The sequence below is a fragment of the Helianthus annuus genome, chromosome 17 (assembly GCF_002127325.2).
Source record: "Helianthus annuus cultivar XRQ/B chromosome 17, HanXRQr2.0-SUNRISE, whole genome shotgun sequence".
Classification (NCBI taxonomy): domain Eukaryota; kingdom Viridiplantae; phylum Streptophyta; class Magnoliopsida; order Asterales; family Asteraceae; genus Helianthus; species Helianthus annuus.
This window is the reverse complement of record NC_035449.2, coordinates 186,859,347-186,884,344: the sequence shown is the minus strand read 5'-3', so window position 1 is coordinate 186,884,344 and position 24,998 is coordinate 186,859,347. Positions and strand designations below refer to the sequence as shown.

General features: G+C 36.9%; 2 protein-coding genes and 1 long non-coding RNA gene across 3 annotated transcripts; 1 reads left to right on the top strand and 2 right to left on the bottom strand.

Annotated features, from left to right (window-relative positions):
• Window positions 1-1,441: 1,441 nt before the first annotated feature.
• Window positions 1,442-1,806, bottom strand: LOC110871279. The gene is made up of 2 exons (XR_002553615.2): window positions 1,655-1,806; window positions 1,442-1,560 (listed from the first exon to the last, which is right to left on the bottom strand). It is a non-coding gene; the product is annotated as an uncharacterized LOC110871279 (long non-coding RNA).
• Window positions 1,807-5,898: 4,092 nt separating this feature from the next.
• Window positions 5,899-8,497, top strand: LOC110873298 (putative pentatricopeptide repeat-containing protein At1g68930). The gene has a single exon (XM_022122227.2). It carries the CDS (start codon window positions 6,230-6,232, stop codon window positions 8,465-8,467), a length of 2,238 nt encoding a protein of 745 aa, XP_021977919.1. The 5' UTR covers window positions 5,899-6,229; the 3' UTR covers window positions 8,468-8,497.
• A 5,317-nt stretch (window positions 8,498-13,814) lies between these two features.
• On the bottom strand, window positions 13,815-24,106 carry LOC110873297 (heat shock protein 90-5, chloroplastic). Its single transcript, XM_022122226.2, has 19 exons — window positions 23,659-24,106; window positions 22,765-22,838; window positions 21,851-21,976; window positions 21,673-21,766; window positions 21,037-21,120; window positions 20,796-20,939; window positions 20,232-20,348; window positions 20,081-20,128; window positions 19,900-19,977; window positions 18,972-19,076; window positions 18,748-18,888; window positions 18,570-18,662; window positions 17,642-17,713; window positions 17,292-17,546; window positions 15,983-16,085; window positions 15,596-15,770; window positions 15,124-15,229; window positions 14,306-14,395; window positions 13,815-14,210 (listed from the first exon to the last, which is right to left on the bottom strand). The coding sequence occupies exons 1-19, from the start codon at window positions 23,935-23,937 to the stop codon at window positions 14,007-14,009; spliced, it is 2,388 nt and encodes a 795-aa protein (XP_021977918.1). The 5' UTR covers window positions 23,938-24,106; the 3' UTR covers window positions 13,815-14,006.
• Window positions 24,107-24,998: the final 892 nt, after the last annotated feature.

Below are 24,998 nucleotides of genomic sequence, written 5' to 3'. Positions count from 1 at the left end.
ACCCGAGCCAAAAATTAAATTGCATATTTCCCCTCTATTAACTAGTAAAATTGCAAATTTACCCATTTTGATTTAATTTATTAAAATTAAATTATAGAAAGACTTTTTTACCCTTCATTTTATTAAACTTTAGAAAATTGCATATTTACCCTTTATTACTAGTTTTTGTCCTTTTTAACTACTTTTTTATGAAATTTTTTTCATTATTTTTCCTCACGAACTAGATTAACAATCATAAAAAATACAATTGACAATCATCTAAATAGAAAACAAAATGCCAAAACTTTAATCCATTACAGTACCAAAAAATCATTACAAAAGAACAACCACAAAAATTCCATGTAACAATATCCAAAAATGAAAAAGATAAATGCCAAAGTTTTGACCATTTGGTACCAAAAAAGTAAATTGATCGACTTTGATTAGTTACTTTCACATGCTTTTGTTCTTTTTCCTCGTTTACTTGTTGATGGTTGATCTTGCGATGCTGAATTTTTGCAATTTTTTTTTGTTGGTGTCCATACCCACCACACCGGTGACACTTACATTTTTTTCTTTGGTCATCATTTGCTCTAATTCTCTCCTTTCTTGGTCTTCCGGGCGACCGTTTGATAATAAGTGGGTATATCTTCTCCTCGTCATCTATATGCACTTATTGATCAACAAACTTCTCCCAATTTACATCCCTTGTGAAAGCAGTAAAAGCAGCTGCATGTAGACATGGAATACCTTTAACTTGCCAAACCCGATTAGTACATGTTTACTCATCAAGTACGACCTCCAAACGCTTTTCGCCGCGTTTCATTTCAGCTCGATTTTCACTACTTCTACAAACTCGTACTCGCCCAAATTCTACATATAACATAGAAAAATATCAACAATATGGAAAACAACAAATAATTAATTCATAAATCCTACCTGGAATGGAATTCCATCTTGCTTGACAGAGGCATGTATTCTCCATTTACATTCAATGTCTACACACCTTGTTGTGACTCTTGTCGGTTCACTTTTCCCAATGAAGTATTCAAATTATTTACAAGTGTATTCTCCATTTATATTCTATGTTTTAACCTGAGCCCCTGACCCAATCCATGAATTAACATGTTAGTTTGAACTTTTAAGTACTTAATTTGCTATATGTAAGTTTAATTGTTTATGTCTGAAATATACTATATTAAATTTGATGTATTTATGTTAACTTTGAAGTATTATATTCATACAAAATGTAATTAGATATAAAATTTCCTTATTAATCGTCGGTCGGCGCCCCATCGCTCCTCGTCCTTCATAGGATTATTAATCTATTGTATTTATCAAACTAATAATCAAAAACCTAACTTAAACTCACAAAACAGAACTAAACAATACAAATCAAAAACTCAAAACACTATACAAAACCAACAATATGCAGTTAATCAAAAGCAAACTTACTCTCAACTGAAGCAAACCTGATACAAAACAGTTCATTCTTAAGTTCACCATCAGCAAAATCAGCAGCATGCCACACACATGACTTATCATTACCAGCATGCTCTTGAACAGACATAGTAGGAATAACTACAACATAATAATAACAAATTCAAATCAGATGCATAAAAACTTATAAGCATTACAACTAACACAAGCATATAACTACACTATTCAACAATACCTAAATGATTAGCACAGATCTTTAGGGTTTTCGATTGACGCATAACCAAACGAACTTTTTCAGTCTTCTTATGCTTCAAAAACCTAACGGATCCAGCACCTCGTTCCTTCTACTGGTTTCCATCTTTATCAAATCGATACAACGCCGGCTGAAAAGAATCGCCGGTCGAAATCGCCATGTGTGAATTTGCCGGCCTGAATAATCGCTGCTGTGTCGCCGTAAAAGAAGAAGAAGAAACCAAACGTCGTGTGAATTAGAATGATCTGATTTTTCTCTAACCTTGATGTTTTAATTTTGAGAAGGGTAGTTTTGTCATTTTAATAGAGAAGGGGAAATATGCAATTTTTATTTTGGTTTGGATAAATATGCAATTAAGGGTGTTTTTAAGGAGAAATATGCAATTATTCCTATTTTAAGCAACTTAAGTAATTTTATGATGATTTTGATTATCATAATATTAATCTTGTATATGTTTTTTTCTAATTGCTACAATTTCCTCCTCCTCGTCATCATCATAGTCAGTAAATCCCACCAATAGTAAAGCTAAGATAGGGTCTGATGCGGGTAAAATGTAGATAATCTTACCTACTCCATAGGAATAGAGTGGCTCTGCTTCCAGTGAGACCCCTAACTCGATGGTAGTTTTGCATTAAGCCTTAGACATAAGACACGTAACACTCAGCAATCGGACAAAAGCCGATTAATGTGTGATGTAGAGCGTGAAGCGATAACAAAGAACAAACACGTTGATTCTGCGAATACCCGTGTAGGTCTTTTCCCAACCCCAAAATTCAACCCAAAGGGCACGGAATTTGAAGTGAAAAATTGAGTAGTTTCAAAATTCAAGTCTGATTCTTCACATTACTAGAGGAACATATAAATAGAAACCAAATTCGAAATGGGCCTCAAAAAGACAACGGGCCAAACACAAGCCCGAAAACAAAATGCCCAAAACACTTAAAAAAAGTAAAAACGTAAATAACTAATAGAAATAAGCGTTTTTTGGCCCGGACGATGACCCAAACCGCCGTGGGCTGTTTGCAGCAAGATGGAGCTCGTTCTCACGTTCGTTTCGCCTGGTCGCATGCCCAAAACGGACCCCCTTAGCCCAAGTTAGAGCCATTTTAGTGAAGCCCCTTTTGTTACGCGGTCTTGGGCCTCCAAATACGAGATAGCCCGCTCCTCCACACTTGGGCCCACATCAGTGTGTGTACCCTTTTGTCTTTCGGCTATCAACGTCACCACATGACGCATGATTAACCATCTGCCACTTTTAACGGTATTTTCACGAAATTAGTAAAACAACCTAAAAATTGGTGCAATTTCACTTCCCCCCTCCCCCACCCCGAGGGCCCATACATATATACATTATATGCGCGTAAATATATAAATTGATTGCTACAATTTGATTGTATAAAAATACATATACAAAAGAAAGCGTGACGGACGATTGATTAGTATAAAATAGGTTGAATTATGAAATTGATGGATAAAAGTAATTGAGGAAATGAAAATATGCTCCTAAAGCGGTAGTGATAGATGAGAAATAGGGATGGTCATAAGAGCATGCAGAATACATCATGCATGGCATGGTTCAAAAATCCGGACAACCCAAAAGCGGACTGCCCCACATTGTGGGTGGCGTCCAACCGCTGGTCTGAAGGTCAAGGTCCAAAAGCAAAGACTTGGTCGGGATGGTTGAGTTGGGCTTCATACAAATAAATACACATAATATTATTTTTTTTTATTTTAGTATATAAAATGTGAAATGTGAGGTTGTGTTTCATGTGTCCTGTCATTAGGTACCATGTTAAGAAGCCCGGGTGTGGTTTCGGGGAGGTGGTCGGGGCGCCTAGGTGCCACTTGTCTCCATCGGGGAACACCCCATGGTCCGTAATTCGGTGAGCTCAGGGACTCAACCTCGTCTTCACTGATGCAATATTTGAGGAGTTTTGAATTTTAACACTATATAAACCTCATTTTTATACCAAAAAAATTCACCACACTCTCCATCTTTTATATATTTTCCTCCTTCATCTATATCTTTTAAAAAATAGTCGCCATAAGTTCTTCATAAAACGAGGAAAATGCTGGAAACTTTTTGCTTCGTGCGATGCTTGAGATGGCGAAAATTATTGTCGAGATGGAAGAAGATGGCGAAGACGAAGGAACTTCACAACCAAGAACGAGGGTCGTTGCGTTAAATAGAGATCGCAAAGGTATATTATTTTTATACAATTTGTATTTTTAAAATTATTTGGAGTTATAAGTTTTGTTATTTATTTTTAGGATTATTTTGTATAATTTATTAGAGTTAGTTTTCAAACTTTTTTAAGGTGCTCATGAACGTTTGGGGTTCGGTTTCGAATGAGTCGCTGATTGTCCGTATGTATTACCAATGATTTGGCTAATTATGATGAGTTTTTCACATTGCCCTATGATGCCAGAGGGAGAAGGGGTTTTGCTACGCTTCAAAAATGCACTTCGTTAATTAGCGTATGGCGCTGCTAGTGATTCATGAGATGAATATTTAAGGATGTCCGCTAGAATGAGTTAGGAGTGTTGTATGAATTTTCCAAAGGTATTATGAACCTCTATAGTAAGGTGCATATGCGTAAACCAACGTAGAAGGATATCGAAAAGGTTTATGCATTACATGAAGAGAGACATGGATTTCCTGAGATGCTAGGAAGCATTGATTGCCCATGGCTTAATTTGCCCCACTGCATGGCGCGGTCAATTTATGTGTGGTGATATTGGTTATCCCTCAGTAATCTTAGAAGCCGTTTGCTCACAAAATTTATGGATTTTGCATGCCTTTTTTGGGGTTGCAGGTTCAGACAATGATTTAAACGTTCTTGCAAGATTTGAGATTTCTGACGAGATCATTAAAGGTACAGCTCTGATTCTTCTTCCATACTCAATGGGGTGTCATACAAGCAGGGGTATTACTTAGCCGACGGTATATATCCACCCTATACGGCTATTGTTAAAACTATTCCAGATCTCCGTGATTAAAAAAGAGAAAAAAATTGCGAAGTGCCAAGAATCGGCAAGAAAAGATGTCAAACTGTTGTTAGGTGTGATAAAGGCAAAATATGGGATAATACAACAATCGGCACGTGCATATGAACCAAAAAATTTGAGATACATTATGTATGCTTGTCTAATACTTTATAACATGATTATTGAAGACAATGGTCGAGCAATATGCGAATACGATCAGAATGACATTCATGAGAATGTTGAGCTGGTTGACGAGGAGCAACAAAACTCAAATTTGTGGGCGCTACGCAGTGAGCATTTGCATAGGAACCTATGTGCGGATTTAGTCGACTGTATCTAGAATAACTTTCGTGGCAATCCCGTTGAAGACGAGTAGTGGTGTTCGTATGTTTAGGCAATATTATTTTATGATTTTAGTATGTAATTTTAGATGGTAAATTGTGTTTTTTTTTATTTGTAATTTTCTATAATTTTTATGCAATTTTTAATTTTTTTAAAAATATTCGTATTTATTATAAATAAAATACATTAAACAAAAGAATGTGTCTAAAAATATAAAAAAAAAGGAAAAGAAAACCATAACCCACTCTTGGAGTAACATCTATGTGGATTTGGATTTAGATTTGGAGAAGGGAGACAAGACAACTAGGGGTGCAAACAAGTCGAACGGCTCGCGAGCGACTCGAGATCGGCTCGAGAAAAAGCTCGAAACGATCCAAGCTTTATTGAGCTTGAGCATAAAATAAAGCTTGTTTGTTTATCGAGCCCGAGCTCGAGCCTCGCATGTGAAGCTCGTTAGGCTCGTCGAGCCTTATCGAGCCTTAGTGTAAATGAGCCGACCTTATTTAAACTTGTTTACAAGCCGACCTCGAACCTAAAAATAAGCTTATTTAGCAAACGAGTCTGAGCTTCACTTATCGAGCTCGCGAGCCTAAAAAGTCTATTATTTATATTATTTTTATTTAATATATTAACTAATAGATAATAAACGAGCCGAGCTCGAGCTTGAGAAAATACAAACGAGCCGAGCTCGAGCCTGAACTCTCATAAGTTACTCGAGCTCGAGCTCGAGCCTGATCAAGCTCGGGCTCGTCTCGACTCGTTTGCACCCCAAGAGACAACACCCCGTAGTCAGAGGGGCACGTGAGGTAATTAACGGAGTAGTTAATGGCGGTTAGGACTTGAAACAGAAACAGAACGTGTTAAAGACTTGAAAAGTCAAAGGTTAGAGTGTTAAAAGTTGAAGCAATTCTGTGTCCGACATTCTGTTCCCTGTTTTTTTTTTCTTTTTAACGGCAAATTCGGATCAGTGATAGGTACTGGGTTCTTTTTTCCGGTTAACTCCGTGAAGACTACGAGCCGCTGGTCGACCGCACCAACCACCAGCCAATCAGCCATTCCTACTGAATTCTTCGTACATATTCTAGCCCCACACTTGCCCGGTTGTTAACCGGAAAAAAGAGCCATTAAACCGGACACCTACCCCATCTTCCACCCTTAAATTTGCCAAATTTCATTACCCTCTTGCACTTTAACAATCAATAACGTTTTTTCCCTCCAAATTAAACCATGTCTTCTTCCATATCAAACTATTATTGTTCATTGCTTAAGCTGTATTGTGAAACCCATAACCAGCTTCAAGCAAAGAAGCTCCATTGCTTCCTAATAAAGACCATAGTCAACACCGAGACCTTTTTGCTCAATAATCTCATCAGTGGTTATTATAAACTAGGAAATATTAGTTATGCACGCAAGGTGTTTGATAAAATTCCCCAACCAAATCTATTTTCATGGAACAATGTGCTTTCTCTTTATTCCAAATCCGGGAACTTAGTAGAGATGGAAAACATGTTTTATCGCATGCCTAGACGAGATAATGTGTCGTGGAATTTGGTTATCTCCGGTTACATGAGTTTTGGTTATTGTGATAAAGCGGTTAAGGCGTATAAGTTGATGTTGAAAGATGGAAAGGCTGTGAGTTTGAATAGGATTACGTTCTCGACTATGCTTATTTTGTGTTCGAATAACGGGCTGGTTGGTTTGGGTAAGCAGATTCATGGGCAGATAGTGACGTACGGGTTTGAATCTTACGTGTTTGTGGGTAGTCCGTTGGTGGAAATGTATGCCAAAGCAGGGTTTATAGACGACGCGCGACAGGTGTTTGATGAATTGCCTGAAAGAAATGTGGTAATGTATAATACGATGATCATGGGTCTTCTTCGTTGCGGCATGATTGAAGCTTCGGAACAGTTGTTTCATAGTATGCGTGAGAAAGATTCGATCACGTGGACAACGATGGTTACAGGGTTTGCGCAAAACGGTTTAGACAAGAAAGCGTTTGACGTATTTAAGGAAATGAGAACACAGGGTGTCGGTATTGATCAATTTACGCTCGGAAGCATCTTGACGGCTTGTGGAGGACGTACGGCTCTTAACGAAGGTTCTCAAATCCACGCGTATATCATAAGAAACGATATGTTAGATAACGTGTACGTCGGTAGTTCACTTGTTGACATGTATTTGAAGTGTAAACATGTTACCTATGCAGAAAAGGTATTTAGTAGGATGCGATATAAAAATATTATAACTTGGACCGCACTTATAGTGGGTTATGGTCAAAACGGTCATAGCGAAGAAGCCGTAAGAGTCTATTGCGAGATGCAGAGAAATGGGATAGACCCGGATGAATATACGCTCGGAAGCATAATCAGTTCATGCGCAAATTTAGCCAGTTTAGAAGAAGGTGCGCAGTTTCATGGTCAAGCACTAGTAACGGGTTTGATTTCGTTTATAACCGTCTCCAACGCGCTTGTGACGTTATACGGCAAATGCGGAACCGTTGAGAAATCTAATCAGTTGTTTAACGAAATGAAGATAAAGGACGAAGTGTCTTGGACCGCTTTAATTTCGGGGTATTCCCAATTCGGGGAAGCTAATAAAACGATAAACCTGTTTGACCGAATGTTGACCAGTCAACTACGGCCTGATGGAGTAACTTTTATCGGTGTGCTTTCGGCCTGTAGTAGGGCGGGTTTAGTGGACAAAGGGCGCGAGTATTTCAAGTCAATGGTCAACGAACACGGGATTGTTCCGGTTTCCGATCATTACAGTTGCATGATCGATCTGTTTAGTCGGGCGGGGCTGCTTGAGGAAGCGAAACGTTTCATAAACGATATGCCGTTTAGCCCGGATGCGTTCGGTTGGTCTACATTACTTAGCGCGTGCAGATCTCGTGGTGATTTGGAAACGGGCCAATGGGCCGCAAAATCGTTACAAGAATTGGAGCCGCAGAATCCTGCAAGTTACGTATTGCTATCGAGTATGTATGCGGCTAAAGGCAAATGGGATGAGGTAGCTCAGTTACGAAAAGAAATGAAACGTAAAGATATACGAAAAGAACCGGGATTTAGTTGGATTAAGTATAAAAACAAAGTGCACGTGTTTTCAGCCGATGATAGATCGAGTGCGTATTCAGAACAGATATACGCTGAGCTGGAACAGTTGAATGTTAAGATGATACGCGAAGGGTATGTGCCGGATATGAGGTTTGCGCTACATAACGTCGATGAGTCTGAAAGAATAACGATGCTTAATCATCATAGTGAGAAACTTGCTATAGCTTTCGGGTTGATATTTGTACCCAAGAGTATGCCTATACGCGTTGTTAAAAACCTTAGGGTGTGCGGGGATTGTCATACTGCGACTAAGTTTATTTCTAAGATAACGAATCGAGAGATTCTTGTAAGAGATGCGGTTCGGTTTCATTTGTTTAAAGATGGAACTTGTTCTTGTGGAGATTTTTGGTAATTTAAAGTAGAAGACATGTTTTTCCTTTGAGTTAAGTTTGTTGGTTTATTTTCTGTATTCCATGCTATGTAGTTAATATCCCCATATATCAACCGATATGTCAATGATATATCGGTTATCGGTCCCCTAACGAGATAGCGGTACAAAATATTTGTCAGAATATCGGTAGCGATAATATCAGCGATATTGTCCGATATTTGACCGATATAGGACCGATATTCGATCGATAAATCACCGATTTTCCGATATCAGTACCATTCTTCTTATTTCTACCGTTCATTTTTCTTCTTATTGCTGGCTATTGGTGTTTTAAGTCTTAATTGTTAGTTAGTACTGTTAAATGTTAGTGTTTTAAGTCTTAGTGAGTTCTTACTTATTACAACTGTTAGTGTTAAATTGCTATATATATAAATTTGGCATGATATTAAAATTACTGATATCCCAAAGCGATAACCGATATCTCAAATATTGGTTCTTGACCGATATCTGATATTTTACCGCATTAACTACTTAGATTCCATGATATAACTACAAGCAAGTTTAGGTATAAAAAATGTTGCGAAAAGAAAAAGTTAAAAGGTTAAAACGTAATACTTATGAAACTTTGCGTATTAAAACATTATCCTTGATTGGTTAATATGTGTACTTGTTGGAAAATCAGACCCTTGATCAAACACACAAACACGAGATTGAACGAACTTGTTCGACTCTTTTATTATATATCAATGAAAGCACACAAATTACAAAAGACCCACCATCTCGTATGATAGATTCTATTCTATCATCTCGGATGAGTTTGCTTCATCGTAACGTTGTAGTATTCTTAAAAAATAGTGTGTCGTGTTCATCGAATCATTTGAATTCATGGAAGCATCTTTAGGACATCCAAGGCTGGTTTTTTCGTGTAGACGCCTAAATCAGTCGAACTTTATGGGCAGAGGAGAAATGTGCGACGGCTGCAACCATGGTTGCCTCCGGCCCATGACCCATGTATGCAACTTCCGAGCCTTTGGTACTTTTATCTTTACATGACTCGAAAGAAAAGCACCCAAACGTCGATTTGATTATCGATAAGAACCGATTATTGTTCTTCAAGTCTTTACTACCCATCTCTATTTTCTGATATTTTTTAGTTGTGTTGATAGAACTCTATGATTGTGGTACAAGCAAGGTGTGTGGATGTGTTTATTTATAAGCATTGTGTCTTGATCACCAAGATTTATTAATCAAAGGAACAATCCCAGAAATTCTACTTTTTGAAATAAATAGTAGTTTCTGGTTTGAGTTCTGTTTTTTATCCTCCTCTGCAAGCAAGAAACAGTGATATGTCAATTCTACAATTCTATGTCTAGTGGCATAGCTTGAAACTTTTAATGGTGGGGGCCGAAAGTTACGGGACCTAAAAATTTTTAATTCAGTAGGTGTCGGACTTAATACTCGCACTAATTTACACTAATTTTCGGACGAAATACAGGTAAAAATACAATATAATTTACATTACTGAGAAAAAAAACGGAGGGGGCCGGGCACCCCCTAGCCCTCTATATCCTCCGCCCTTGTCTCTATGTCTACTTCTTTACCGGGTATGAACGAGTTGAGCTACTTATTAGCAACTAGCTATCGACTCGTTAAAAACTTGAATTTAGCCGAGTTTAAACAAGGCCGGTCAACAAGCGGCTAAACTAGCTTAAGCTAGTATGTTGTTTATTAAAAACATAATAACTTTTAATTGATATAACAAACATGTTACATGATAATATTTTATATGTAAGTATGATAAAAAGTAACTAAATAAATTAACACGTGTGTATTGTTAGGGGAGGGGGGTGGTCACTAGTGATAAAATTTCATCACTCACAATATCCAATCATGTTCCGCCATGTCAGCAACCATTTTTCCATCACTCACAACCTTTTTAGTGGGGGTGGTCATCACTCACCACCACACCCAACAATTTCCCCCCAACCAACAACTACCCTCACAAAATAAATCATCACCGCGTTGAAAAAATAACGAAATCGGATTGCGTGATTGTATCACGCGTTATACTTGGAGGTGGGGGTGGGATTTTGTGATGTTCAACGCGTTATATATCTATCACGCGTTATGTTAACGCACCGCCCCTGGGCCCTTAGAACGGTTCAATTCATGTTAAACTGGTAAAATAATAAATTGACTATAAACATAACAAGTTGAAAGCTCTTTTTAAACTCTAGTCAAAACCTGACCTCATATGCAAATTTTGACACGCACTTAAAAGATGCCCGTTTACACTTGACCCGTTTAATATTGCTATGCAATCAACCCGACCCGTAATAAAAATCAGAACTAATTTAAAAAAAAAAAAAATCAATCAAGAATTCAAAATACTATAAATTTCCTAAGCATCAACATCAAAGTCAAGTGACCTTTTTAGTTGTCAAAGTCCTATCAAATAATTGTTGAAGGACTTTGATAAGAATTTCAATTTTGGGTGGGTTGTGTTGGATATAATTTTTTTTAAATGGACTACGATTGTTTGGATGGCGATTTAACAAGTCGATTCTTCTTTTTGGAGATACATTCGACGTGTGATTGTTGTTTCTAAATTTACCACTGGTACGATTGTATTTGTTGTTCGCATTGCAAGCAGTGCCGTTGCAACATTTTTGTAAACCTTAAGCGGACTACGAAGTGGAGGCCCTTTGGCATAACATATAGAGATTAATAGAAAAATAGCCGCTAAAATTGACCTACGTTGAGTAATTACCCTAATTTTGCCCATAAATTATCCTCCAATCCCGACAGACCCGCCACAATGAGTGATTACCGTTAGTAATAGCCGATAACCTAGAAAATCGAAAGAGCAGGTTATGATGGGAAGTGGGAACAATGACTGCGGCTCAATTTAGGGATTTTAGGCCCTGATTCGCTGAATTCAGATGAGGTCGAGTAGTCAATTGTTGTTGCAGACTGCAGTTATGTCTGTGGTTTAATTTCGAAATTAGATCTTGAATGTGGGCCTTTTTTTCCTAAACAATTTTTATTTGTGCAACTTTATTAAAAAAACATGGTTTAGTTTTGCTTTTCTTTGAGCCCGATACATATACAATATATAAAACGTTACTAAAAATTGGAGGCCTTTGATTTTTGGTGGCCCTATGCCCATGTCTAGATTGGTAAGCCGAACGGCTGATTGCAAGTGTTTCACATTGATTTCATTATTTGTTGTTCACATCTATTATCATGTAAACTTTTGGGTTAAGTTATTCTACAAAAACTCCTAATTGTAAGAAGTGTAAGAAGGATGGATTAGGATCAAATACAAAGGATCCGAAGTGTAAGAAGGATTTATAAAGTGACAAGTGTCCAATAACCTAAAAAAACCCACTACACAAAAAAACCCCACTACTACTACTACAAAAAAAAAAAAAAAAAAAAAAAAAAAACCCTTAAACATTTATTGCTTTCATTATTATTATTTTTTTTTTTGCCGAGGGGGTGGGGGTTGGGGGGGGTGGGGGTTTAGGTTTTTGGGTGGTGGTGGGGATGGGGATTTTTTTTTTAGGTTTTTGGGGGGTGGGGGGGTTAGGTTTTTGGGTGGTGGTGGGGTGGGGTGGGGGTGGGTGTGTAGGTTTTTGGTGGTGATGTAGTGGGTTTGGTTTTAGCTTATTGGACACTTGTCACTCTATAAATCTTTCTTACACTTCTTACAATTAGAAGTCTTTGTAGAATAACTTGACCCTAAGAAGGATTTATAGAGTGACAACTGTCCAATAAGCTAAAACCTAAACCCACTACACGACCACCCAAAACCTAAACACCCCCTCCCCCCCCCCCCCCCCCCCCCCCCCCAGCTTGGGGTAGATACGTTAACTAAACCTAAGGTTAAGTAAAACCGCTATGAAATTAAAGATGAAAGGTTAAAACGTAAAATTTATGAAACTTTGACCATCAAAACATTATTCGTGATTATTTACAATTTTACATGTGCGTACTACCGCGGGCTAAATGAGAAAATCAACTTGTAACGTTTACGGGAATTACAATACACATGAGTACACCATACTGAGCTTTACTCATAGAGTTGTAATACGCTTCAATATTATACACAATAAAATTTTAACTCGTATAACCGTCCCATATGATAGGTATAGATACTATCATCTGAGTTTGCTTGAAAATAGTGTTTAGCACTCATCGAATCATTTTCGATTCATGGAAGCATCCTCAGGACATCCAAGACTCGCTTATATGCAGCCGCCTAAATAAGACGAACTTTATGGGCGGAGGAGAAATGTGCGGCAGCGGCAACCATGGTCGCCTCTGGCCCACGACCCATGTATGCAGCTTCCGAGTCCTTGGCACTTATGTCTTTGTCTACTTCAAATGATAAACGCCCAAATATCGATTTGATTATCGATAAGAACCGGTTATCTAACTTCACTTCTTTGCTACCCATCTTGATTCTCTGCTTATTTTCTCTTAAGTTGTGTTGATGTATATGATGTGGTGGTGTTTATTATATATAAGCATTGTGCCTTGATGACCAAGATTGATATATCAAAGGAACAATCCCAGAAGTTCTACTTTTTTTTGGAAGTAATAGTATTTTTTTTTTTTTTTAATTCTTAACTTTATTGACTTTCCAGGTTTCACCTCCTCTACACGCAAAAATCAGTTGGTCAAAGTGTTTTTGGTAATCAAGTAATTAACAAACTATATTTAAAATAAATTAGTTATTAAAACTAACTTCTTCCAACTCACAATTTTTTTTAAATCTTAAGAGTAAAATGTCATTTTCGTCTCCAAGATTTAGTCTGTTTTGTTTTACGACTTTCGTCCAAAAGTTTATTTTTACGCATATGGACAAAAGTCGCAAAACTGACTAAACCTCATCCGGCACGTTAACTCCATCCATTTTTATGTGCTAAGCCAGGGACATTTTCGTCATTTTTGCTAACTTAAAGGCAATTCGGTCTATTGAATACTTATCTAAATGTTAAAGACAATTCGGTCTTTTGAATATTTATATATTATGTTAAATGTTTGTACATATGACAAAAAAGACCAAATTGCCCCTTAAGTTAACAAAAATGAGCAAGATTTCAAATCTTTTGGACCCTGAGATGCGGAAAAACAAACCTTTATATGAATATCGCAAAACTTGCCAAACCTCAAGAACGAAAATGACATTTTACTTTATTATTAAATATATTTCTTGGGCCGGGTTGGATTGTTGGACCAGCGCAAACAATCCCCCAATGTTTTACTTTATTAGTATAGATACATATATTCTTCGGCCAGATTGGTTTGTTAGGCCAAGCTGGCCCAAACAAGTTTGTTAATAATTTCAAAGCGATATGAATAATACTCGTTTAGACCCGACCTGTTTTGACCTGACCCGCTAAAAAAAATTCTGAATAAAGCACACAAAAAGTGTTAAATAAGGAAACATCATCACAGATCACAAAAATATCAATCCAAAATTTCTACTCCCTCCCCGGCACTAACCGCTCTGCCGCTAATGACCCGTGTTTATACATAAATGTAAACCGTATCAACTACTCCACGGGTCGGTTTCGGTTCTCACCTCTGACGGCTCTACAACTTCGGTCTCAGCGGATTCAGATGTCGAGTCTGAATTTGATTCAGTTGACTCATAAGCAGCAGCTTCGGTTTCCTCGACTCTTCCCCACTTTCCTCCAAGAGCAACCGCCATCATCTCGTAAATCTTGCCACCTAGTTCAGCCGGGCTATCGGGCTAAATATTCCAACAAAAAAAATTAACCGTCAGAAAATGTTAAAATAAATAAATAAAATGGAAGAAAATCGGGTTTTTTTAGGTGAAAAGCTTACGGTGAATCCGCTAGCGATTAAAGCTGTTTCATACAAGAGATCCACAGCTCTTTTCGCCTCGCTGCTTTCTGGGGCGTTTTTACATGCAGCCTGCAAAATGATTATATGAAATTATAATTCAAACTAAAATTTAAAAGAAATAAATGTTAGAAACTGGGGTGTATATGATGAGCCAAGCCGCTAGTACACTACATCGGTTCTCGCTAAAGGCTAGATTAAGCCAAGCTTAGACGAGCTCAAGCTCAACCCCGACTTGGATTAAAGCTCTTATAATACACGAGCTCGATCTCAAGCTTCAGATGTCGAGTTTGACTAGGCCCACGAGCATATTATATTTATAAAAATAAAGATTTTATTTTACATAACAAATAAATAGATACATAATAAATATTATTGTACAAAAATTATGATAAAAATAACTTAGTAATATACAATTTTATATATATAATATTATAATTATACTTAAAAATATATTAATATAATTACATGTCTTTTTAAATTTAAGCCGAGCTTGAGTATTCGACATAGAGCTTAAAACGAGGCAAGCTCGGGCTCAAACAGTGGAGAAGCTTGAAATTTTTTTTTGGGGGGGGGGGGTTCGAAAACATATATATCCAAAAATTTCAATACGAAAACTATATATAACACTACTGGCCGAAAAGTTCGGGGAGTCGGGCGCCCCTCCTGGCCCCTTCAAAGCATCGCCCCTGGGCTCAAACTCTCTTAAATTAAATGAGTCGAACTTGAGCTTAGGCGAGCTCGGGTTAAGCCCGTTTACATCCATAGTTAGAAAATAATATTATTATTATATTACTTACATGTAAGTCCTTGATGATTGGATGATCAGGGTTGACTTCCATTATTCTTCTTCCCCTCATGAATTCCAAGGTTGAAGTATCACCAAGAGTTTGTGCTTTCATTAACCTGCAAATTAACATTTCATTTCATTTCATTATTTCAACATAAAATCAAGCGGGCAAAAAAAATAAATTCACCATAAGACACTTTAAAATAAGAGTAAACTGTGGTTTGGTCACTTTAACGATTTTGCCCCAAACCTTTAAAAATAGCCATTTTCCTCCAATAGTTTGCCATGGTTTTTCCATTTTGCTCCCTGAGCAAAATGGAAAAACAGACAATTTGGATGGAGTTAGAGGCGGGGAGCAAAATGGAAAAACCATAGCAAACTATCGGAGGAAAATGGTTATTTTTAAAGGTTTGGGGCAAAACCGTTAAAGTGACCAAACCACAGGGAGCAAAACGGAAGTTTACTCTTAAAATAATACTAACCGTTCCATATTAGCAGACCACCCGAATTTTCCCGAAACAAGAACACAAGGGGAAGAACTTAAACGGTTTGAGACTTGCACTTTTGCAACTTTGTCACCGAGCTGTTGCTTCATCCAATCACAAAGAAGGATATACTCTTGCTTGTTTTCTCTCTCTTTAACCTCATCCGTGTCGCCTACATTGTTAAATAATAATTTGACGAAAGGTCAACCGAACCGATTTAACCCATTAACTCTTACATGTTCTTTTTAAAGTTTTAGCCCACTTACGCCTCGTTCGAATGTGTTTTTTAGCCCAAACAATAAACAATAAAAGCCCACATTTTGAATGTGGGCCAAAACCATGTGGGCCCAAACCATCCGTTCTAACGATTACTACTCAGCTTACCGAGCTCAAGATCTTCCTTGCTCACATCTACAAATTTCTTCTCTTTATACGTCTGAAGGTTCTGAATCGCCACCTCATCAATAGGCTCAACTAAATATAACACCTGCATACCAAACGCCCCCATAACCTTTTAAAATTCATTTTGGTTTGTTAAAATTTTCATTTTGGGGATTCAATTTATATGCTAAAATAAAGACACAAAAATGTATCTATAGATCTCATTCACTAGGGACCCACAAAATCATTAATATAATTTTAAAAAAAATGGAAACAAAAACATTACATAGATCTTAAATTGAAAGATCGGTGCCGACCACCTTTCTGATTTGACAAAAATCACCCCTCAACTTTTCTAAATTGACAAAATTCACCCCTCAAATTTCTAACTTGACAAAAACCAACTTTTCTAAAAAAAATGACCCTCCTACTTTTTCGAAGTTGACAAAAAAAGGTCCCCATACTTTCTAATTTCTTTTAGCCCTCAAACTTTTGACATGTAACCCTTTCTACCCCCTTACTTTGCTATAACGTCAAAGGTAACCGTCTAACTTTGTAAATGTCACTTTGTGACCCCCTCAAGTTTCTAAAGTTTCGAGCTTACCCTAAAACTAATTTCTTATCAAGGTTTAAAAGAACGGAAACGAGTTTCGAGGCGTTTTCCCTTCGCCTCACGAGGCGTAAGCCTCGAGGCGAAACGAGGCGTAAGGCCGAGGCGGTTTTAATAAATAAATATAAAAATTACATATATTATAAAAATAATAATACTAACTAATTTCATCATCAGATTCATCAAAAACATACATAAAAAAGACATGAAATGCTTGAAATTGACACAAAAAGTCAAAAACATCAAAAACAACAATGAAAATCCCATGAGGCGCACCTGAGGCGCAGCCTTTCTTAGCGCCTCAGCCCCTCTGAGGCGCATATGCAGTAAAAACCCCATGAGGCGCGCCTCAGACTCGTTTTTTGGCCGTTTCGCCTTCAGGCGCACGCCTCGGTATAAATTCGAGTTCGTCTACACGCTTTAACGTAATTTTTGTTTGAAAACGACTCGGGTCATTATAAATTGTTTTTTATGTACGTTTTGAGTTGGATTACGCATTGACATAAATTTTATTTGGAAACAAATCGGGTCAAATGTAATACGTTTTGATTCGACGGTATAAATTTGAGTTATCACACGTTTTGACATAAATTTAGTTCGGAAACGAATCTGGTCAATTGTAGTCTATACGTTATCATTTCGCGTACGACGCCGCAACGCGCGGCGGGTAAAAATACTAGTTAATTTAATAATAAAAAATACCTCTATATCCTTTTGCACCAACTTCTCCAAGAAAGGAGCCGATTTAGCACTCTTCAAGCTGTCAGTCGCAATATAATAGATCGCGTTCTGTTTTTCATCCATATTATCAACATATTCATCTAAGCTTATCAACTCATCCTCACTCTTGGATGAGAAAAACCGTAGCAACGGAGTTATTCTTTTATGGTTTCCGGTGTCCTCAATGCATCCCAACTTCACAAACTTGCCGAAATTTTCCCAAAACTTCTTATAGTCCTGAAATTATGTGATTAAATTTAAGTTAAATATACACCTTAAGTAAAAAAAAATAGAAGATATATATATATTTCGATTTAATCTTTTTTACTAACCTCTTTGTTTTCAGCAAGTTCTTGTATCATGTCGAATGTTTTCCTAACAAGCCTCTTTCGCATTATTCTTACCTGTAGTGCAAGAAGAAAAACCGGTGAGTATGTTTTCGATACTAAATTAAATTCTTAAATTATATATACTATAAATATGCTATTTTGTCACATCAACCAACTTTGGCCCTTCAACTTTGGTATTAACCAACTCTAGCCCTTCAACTTCAATAATGACATGTTTAGCCCCTCAACTTTGGTAATGAAATGTTTTAGCCCCTTAACTACATCAAACAACTTTACCCCCTCAACTTTCATAATGCCATGTTTAGCCCCTCAATTTTAATGACATGTTTAGCCCCTTAACTACATCAAACAACTTTAATAATTCCTTAACTACATCAAACAACTTTAGCCCCTCAACTTTAATAATACACAACTTTAGCCCCTCAACTTTAATAATACACAACTTTAGCCCCTCAACTTTAATAATACAAAACTTTAGCCCCTCAACTTTAATAATGGCATGTTTAGCCTCTTAACTAAAACAACTTTAGCCACTCAACTTTAATAATGACATGTTTAGCCTCTTAACTAAAACATCAAAAAACTTTAACTTTAGCGATTAGCTTATTTTTATCTACGTTTCGAACCCGCTACGGAGCGTGGGTGGTAACCCACGAGTTAGTATAATTTAATCAGGTAAAGATGTAACCTTTAAACATTATATTTGACATTCTTGATTAAACAATAGACATTGAGTGTTTTTTTCAGTATATAAGAATACAATAATATAAATTCCTCTGGCAAAGATAAAATTTTTTAATATACAATTCGACTTTCGTTAAGAAAAAAAGGACAGTATGTTTTCAATATACACTTATATAGATTATAACAGTACGACTTAATCAGGTAAAGATGAGATTTTTAAGCTTACAATTCGACTTTCTTGAAGAATTTCTCGTGAAACGTTGAGGGGAAGATCATTTGAATCTACCACACCCTTTACAAAGCTCAAGTATCTAGGAAACTGCATATCAAGAATCGTAGTTAGGCCATTTAATATAACGACGCCTCGAAAAAATTCATATGTAAAATAAAAAAACAGAATTTACCAGTTCGCCATCGAAATCATCGGAAATGAACACACGTTTCACGTATAGACGTATATTCTTCGTTTTAGGATTTACAACATCCTCGTTGTTCATTGGTGCCATTCCGGGAATGTAGATTACACTTCGAAATTCCACCTCACCCTGCATAAATTGTGACGGTTAGAACGTCGGATTTTCACGTCATATGCAATTTGTCGAAAACAAATTAGAAACGGTGATTTTACCTCAGTGGTGAAGTGAGTGTATGCAAGAGGATCAAGAAACTCGTTGAATGTCTTCTTGTAGAATTCATTGTATTGGTCCTTTTCAACTTCCTTAGGGTTCCTCATCTGCATTTTAATCGTGTAAAATAAACAACTTTGACAAGGTGTCTCACGTATATAACAAGTCAAACAAGTTGGTGGAATGTAAACGCATTGTAATCAAGTTGTAAACGTGGTAAATGGGTTATATTGAATGGATTAAACAGGTCGTAAACGGGTTGTCAAGTCGACCTGTTTTATTAAACGGGTTAAAGAGGTCAACCAGAGCACACCTAGTTTATTACAATGGTTAAATACGACAACCCAAAACTTAGGGGCACAAACAGGCTTGCAAGCTGCTCGAGATCGCTCGAGGAAAAGCTCGAAACGAGCCGAGCCTTGTCGAGCCCAAGCTGAGCTTGAGCCTAAAGTAAAGCTCGTTTATTTATTGAGCCCGAGCTCGAGCCTTATCCAGCCTAAGTGTAATATTAGTTTTTATTAATATATAAGAACATTTACCCTTTGTTTAAAGTTGTAAATGAGCCGAGCTTATTTAGACTTGTTTACGAGCCGGGCGCGAACCTAAAAATAAGCTTGTTTAGTAAACAAGCCCGAGCTTCACTTATCGAACTCGCGAGCCTAAACAACGAGTCTATTATTTATATTATTTTTTGTTTCATATAGCAATTAATAGATAATAAACGAGTCGAACTCGGGCTCAGCTCGGCTCGTTTGCACCCCTAATCCTAGCAATTAATAGATAATAAACGAGGCGAACCTAAACAACGAGTCTATTATTTATATTATTTTTGTGTCATGTTTCGGGTCATGTCAGGAATTGACACCCCTAACAGTGACCCGAACTACCCACTAAAATCTTACTTAAAGTAATAAAAGTGCATTAACCCACCCAAATAGGTTTTGTTTCGTTGGCCAATTCCCAATCCCAGTATTTTTCGGTTTTAGTCTTCTTTTTCTTCTTCTCGCCCTGAAAACCAAAAGCAAACAGCATTGCATTTTTTAATATATTTAAAACAATTATATAGCAACAAGCTAATTCAACATTTTATTGTGCTCATTAGACGTGTTACCTCTGGTGGTGTTTCTTCTCCCTCCTTCGCTTCCTCCTCCTCCTCTACCTGCATAAAGTGAACGTCAAATTTAATTACGTTACATTCATTACGCCGATATGATGTAATGCGAACCGGTAGTGGGGCCCATAACATCAAAGATTGAACTTACCTCGACTGTCCTTGATTTCTCTTGCCATGTGTAAATGGGAAACGAAACAAATTGTGAATAGTTTTTCACTAAACCTTGAACCCTACTTGGTTCGGTGAACTCGTATTTGTCGTCATCCTATAACCAGCAAAAAAAGATTATCAGTTCAATTTTAAAACCCACACAAAAAAAAAAAAAAAAAAAAAAAAAAAAAAAACTGAACTTCGTAAAAAGCTATGCAGTTAATGCGGTAAAATATCGGATATCGGTCAAGGACCGATATTTGAAATATAGGTTATCTCAGTGAGATATCGGTAATTTTAATATAATGCAAAATTTATATATATAGCAATTTAACACCAATAATTCAGTGATATATCGGTTATATCGGTCAAATATCGGTGATATATCGGTTATATCGGTCAAATATCTGTGATATATCGGTCAAATATCGGTCAATATCGCCGATAATATCGGTACCGATATTTTGACCGATATTTGACACCGATATTTTACCAAGGGACCGATACGACCGATATATCACCGATATTAACTGCATAGGTAAAAAGAAAACATATAAATCACCTTCAAATAAAGTGTTATTTCTGTCCCACGGCGAAGCTGCTTTTCGGGATCGGTTTCTTCTTTAATTACGTATGAGCTACTATCAGCTGATGCTTCCCAAATGTATTGTTTGTCTGATTTGGGACTCTTTGTGGACACAGACACCTATTTGAATAAAATTAATAATAAAATATATTAATTTCCCTTCCAAAAAAGGTGAATGTATTAGCAAACAATTAAGAGGAGGAATGTTATTAAGGACCTTTTCGGCAACCAAAAAAGCCGAATAAAAACCGACACCAAATTGACCGATCAAACTGTTATCACTTCCAAGATCCTTGTTCTCCTATAACACAACAAACCATAAAATATTCATTTCAGAAACTGGTGCACAGAACCATTATAGATATTTATGATTTATATATGAGTAAACTGTCATTTTCGTCCCTGAGATTTGGCCAGTTTTGCGACTTTCGTCCAAATGTTTGTTTCTCCGCATCTAGATCCAAAGGTTTGAAATATTGGCATTTTCATCCGGCTCGTTAACTCCATCCATTTTTCTCCGTTATCAGGGGTATTTTCGTCTTTTTTGTTAACTTAAAGGGCAATTCAGTCTTTTTCAGGAGTATTCGGTCTTTTTACATAAAAGTGAAAAAGACCGAATTGCCCTTTAAGTTAAGAAAAAAGACGGAAATACACCTGACTTAGCGGAGAAAAATGGATGGAGTTAACGAGTTGGATGAAAATGGCAAGATTTCAAACCTTTTGGATCCACATGCGGAAAAACAAACCTTTGGATGAAAGTCGCAAAACTGGTCAAACCTCAGGGATGAAAATGGCATTTTACTCTTTATATATTTATAAATATAATATATTTATAAAACAAAGAACATAGTACTTTGAGAGCATTTAAGAACTTAGAAGTGCCACTTTGAGCAATAGTTCCAAGGCAGTCTATTAGATCTTCTCTGGTCATTCCAATACCAGTATCTCTACAAAAAAAAGTATCAAAAACATTGTTTCAGATACTGCTTTCACTATGCAATGGAAGCTTCTAGAAAAGTAAAGAATCTTACGAAATCGTGATGGTCCCTTTTTCGGGGTCGGGTTTGATACGGATCTCTAGCTCACCAGCATCTCCAAGCAGCGAAGGGTCGGTTACACTTAAGAATCTTAATTTATCAAGCGCATCACTTGCATTACTGAAGCAACAAAAAATGTGAGATTAAGAGGCTGTTTGGCAACTTCTGAATGGTTAAGTGTTGAACCAGTAAGAGGTCTGAACCATTAAGAGCCAGTATAATGCTTAATCGTTCAGAGGCAAATGTCTGACCAATTCAGGGTATAGGTCTTAACCATTAAGACTCGATATAATGCTTAACCATTTAGAGGCAAATGTCTAAACCATTCAGACATCTGCTCGCGAAACAAACAGTCTGAACCAATAAGTGCTGAACCAGCAAGAGGTCTGAACCATTAAGAGCCTGGTCGTTTGTTTAGCTCTAAACAAGGCTCTTAGTTAGAACTTATCATTAGTATATAATAGATTCATGAAAATGGTTTATCGAAATTTAAAACATATGCTACATAGAAACAATAATACCATTATACATACACCTATGTTTTAGGTAGTTGGATTCATTCATAAAAATAACAAGCGTAGATAAGCATAAATCAAATATACACACACACATGTATAGGAGTGTGTTCACCACAGAATGTAGTGAAACAAATTGGCGTAGAGAATCGCAAGAACCGCATAAACACATGTACATATTGCACAACACAATTACTAAATCATGTAACTTCGTAACCAACTAACCGGCTAACCGCATAACCGCCTTTTTTTCCTTATCCCACTAATTGTAATTAGCACTGCAACCAAGTGCTTATGCAGTTCTCGCAATTCTGAATTCTCTAATTAAAACATGTGTTTATATCTTAACCCCCCCCCCCCCCAATATATATACATAAACAAGTGTATCTTTACCTCACAAGCTCCCTAAGAAAAATCTCCTTATGACTGTATAAACTATGAACTATCAGATTCATCAAACGAGAAACCTGCAACCAAAAATTCAGAAAATATAATCTTTAAAGATCAACACATTAAAATTAGCCATAAACAGACACAAAAGAACATAAATTTTCCACAATTGTCAACCCAATTACAAGGGCTGTTCAAAAAGCTCGCGGCTCGGAGCTCGCTCGAAGCTCGCTCGGATTTAGCTCGGAAAAAGCTCGCTCGATTTGGCTCGGTTTAAAAGTGAGCCGACCCGGCTCGGCTCGGTTAGAAAGTGAGCCTAGCTCGGCTCGGCTCGTAACGAGCCGAGCTGGCTCGGTTCGGCTCGCTTTGTAGCTCGGCTCGGTTTAGCTCGAATTATTTTACTTATAATAAGTTTTAATTTTATATACATTAATATATATTACAAAAAAAACTGATTATTATTTACATGTATATAGGTTTATAATTTGATATTTATGGCATATTTGAAGATTGATTACCATGCTAATGAACTAATATTGTATTTTATTGAAATTAAAACTTATTTTGCGTTGTTAAACTTGATTTTGGTCTGAATTGTATTAGGGCTGAACTTATTTTGAATATATTCTTTTAAATTATTGAATAATATTTTAGGCTATTAAATTTTATGAGGTATATATTAGTTTTTATTATAAAATCGAGCCAAACCAAGCCGAGCTAGCTCGGTTTAAAACCAAGCCGAGCCCGAGCTTAGATTTTCAGCTCGGTTTCAAATCCGAGCCGAGCCAGCTCGGTTTATAATCGAGCCGAGCCCGAGCTTGGCCTGGCTCGGCTCATGAACAGCCCTACCAATTACACCCAAAACAACCAAAATTCAAAAAACTAAAACAAACCCACCTCAGCTTGATATTCAAACATCTCACCAGACCCTTCAGAAGTTTCTTTTTCAGCAACAGCAGAAGCCTCACATCTCACCACCACACCACTCCCTCTTTTCCCACCTTCCAATTTCAATCCAGAACATAAAAAGCTTCCATTTTTCACCCTATTTTGATGCAGAAAACCACTTCTCAAAGATAATCTGTTTTGGGTGTTTAATTTAGATGAAAATAGTGGGCTATATGGAACAGAGGCTACGGAAGATGGTGTTAGTGTTCTGCTTAAAACAGGGGCCATAATTGTGAATACCCAGAAGCAAAATTGGTGGATTGAGTTGTGATTGTTTGAAGGGGTTGTTGAAGATAATGGGGGCTGATGAAAAACCCTTGAAGGGTTTTAGGGGGTGATGAAGAGGGTTCTAGAAATAGGCCGGCTGAGTTTGGAAGTTTTCGGATTGATGAAATGTAAGGTGTAAGTTGTTACATTATCTTGTGTTTTATTGAATTAAATTGTTTGTTTTTGGCAAAGCAACAATTATTTGTTTTGTATGATGAGAAGCTTAATTGATTTGACACTCAAGAGGTGGGTAGAGTCGTGTAAAATTGACGAGTTGGGAGTGATTTTGTTAGAGGTGGTAAGATCAAAACCAAGCCAAATCGGTTTTAACGTAGTGGGTTTTTGGATGGGCAGGTTTTCTCCGTATTTGATGGCTGAGGACCTGAGGTATGCATAGGGGCGGAACCAATGCTATGTGAGTCGTAGCACGGGATACGGCTGAAGTTCGTATGCCTTGTATTTTTTATATATATATTTTTGGTTTTATACAAAAGATACCCCTAAAATAATACAAGGATACCCCTAACCAACCCAAAATTAATAAATAAGGGAGCCTGATTGAGACAATGCCCAATTGATTAGATAAGCCCAAATGATTAGATTCGCCCAAAAAAACACAAAAATGCGTATGGCGGCATTCTTTCTGATCGTCACTTAGGTCCTGGAAGAAAACCAAACGTCACTGGTCATTCTTTACGCACTGGTCTCCTATTTTGCCGCTGCCAATAACATTGGTTCGATAAAAGAATCCACAATCCTGTTGTTTGCTGTTGCGATAACACTAGTTCAGGCCGTTCCGCCCCTGCCTAGGTATTTGTTTTTTAAGGTAAAAAATGACGATGTGATTAAACGATTCAAGCTACGAAAAAAAAGGACAAAATTATTAGGTATTTATATTACTTTATTTATTTATTGTCTTTTTTTTTAATATTTTTATTTATTATCACTTTTTTAATATTGTTTGATTGCATGGTAAAAAAAATTAGGGATACCCCTGATTTAATGGGCTACTTCCGCCACTG

Bases quoted from the DNA above. Each gene is read 5' to 3' on its own strand.
- LOC110873298 (XM_022122227.2), top strand. From the start codon at position 6,230: ATGTCTTCTTCCATATCAAACTATTATTGTTCATTGCTTAAGCTGTAT.
- LOC110873297 (XM_022122226.2), bottom strand. From the start codon at position 23,937: ATGGCCCCTGTTTTAAGCAGAACACTAACACCATCTTCCGTAGCCTCT. The intron at 21,767-21,850 runs GTAAGATTCTTT...TTTTTTTTGTAG, and splicing joins AAAGGGACCATCACGATTTC to AGATACTGGTATTGGAATGA. The intron at 16,086-17,291 runs GTATTTTTTATT...TTTGGTATGCAG, and splicing joins TGGTGCAAAAGGATATAGAG to GTGTTATATTTAGTTGAGCC.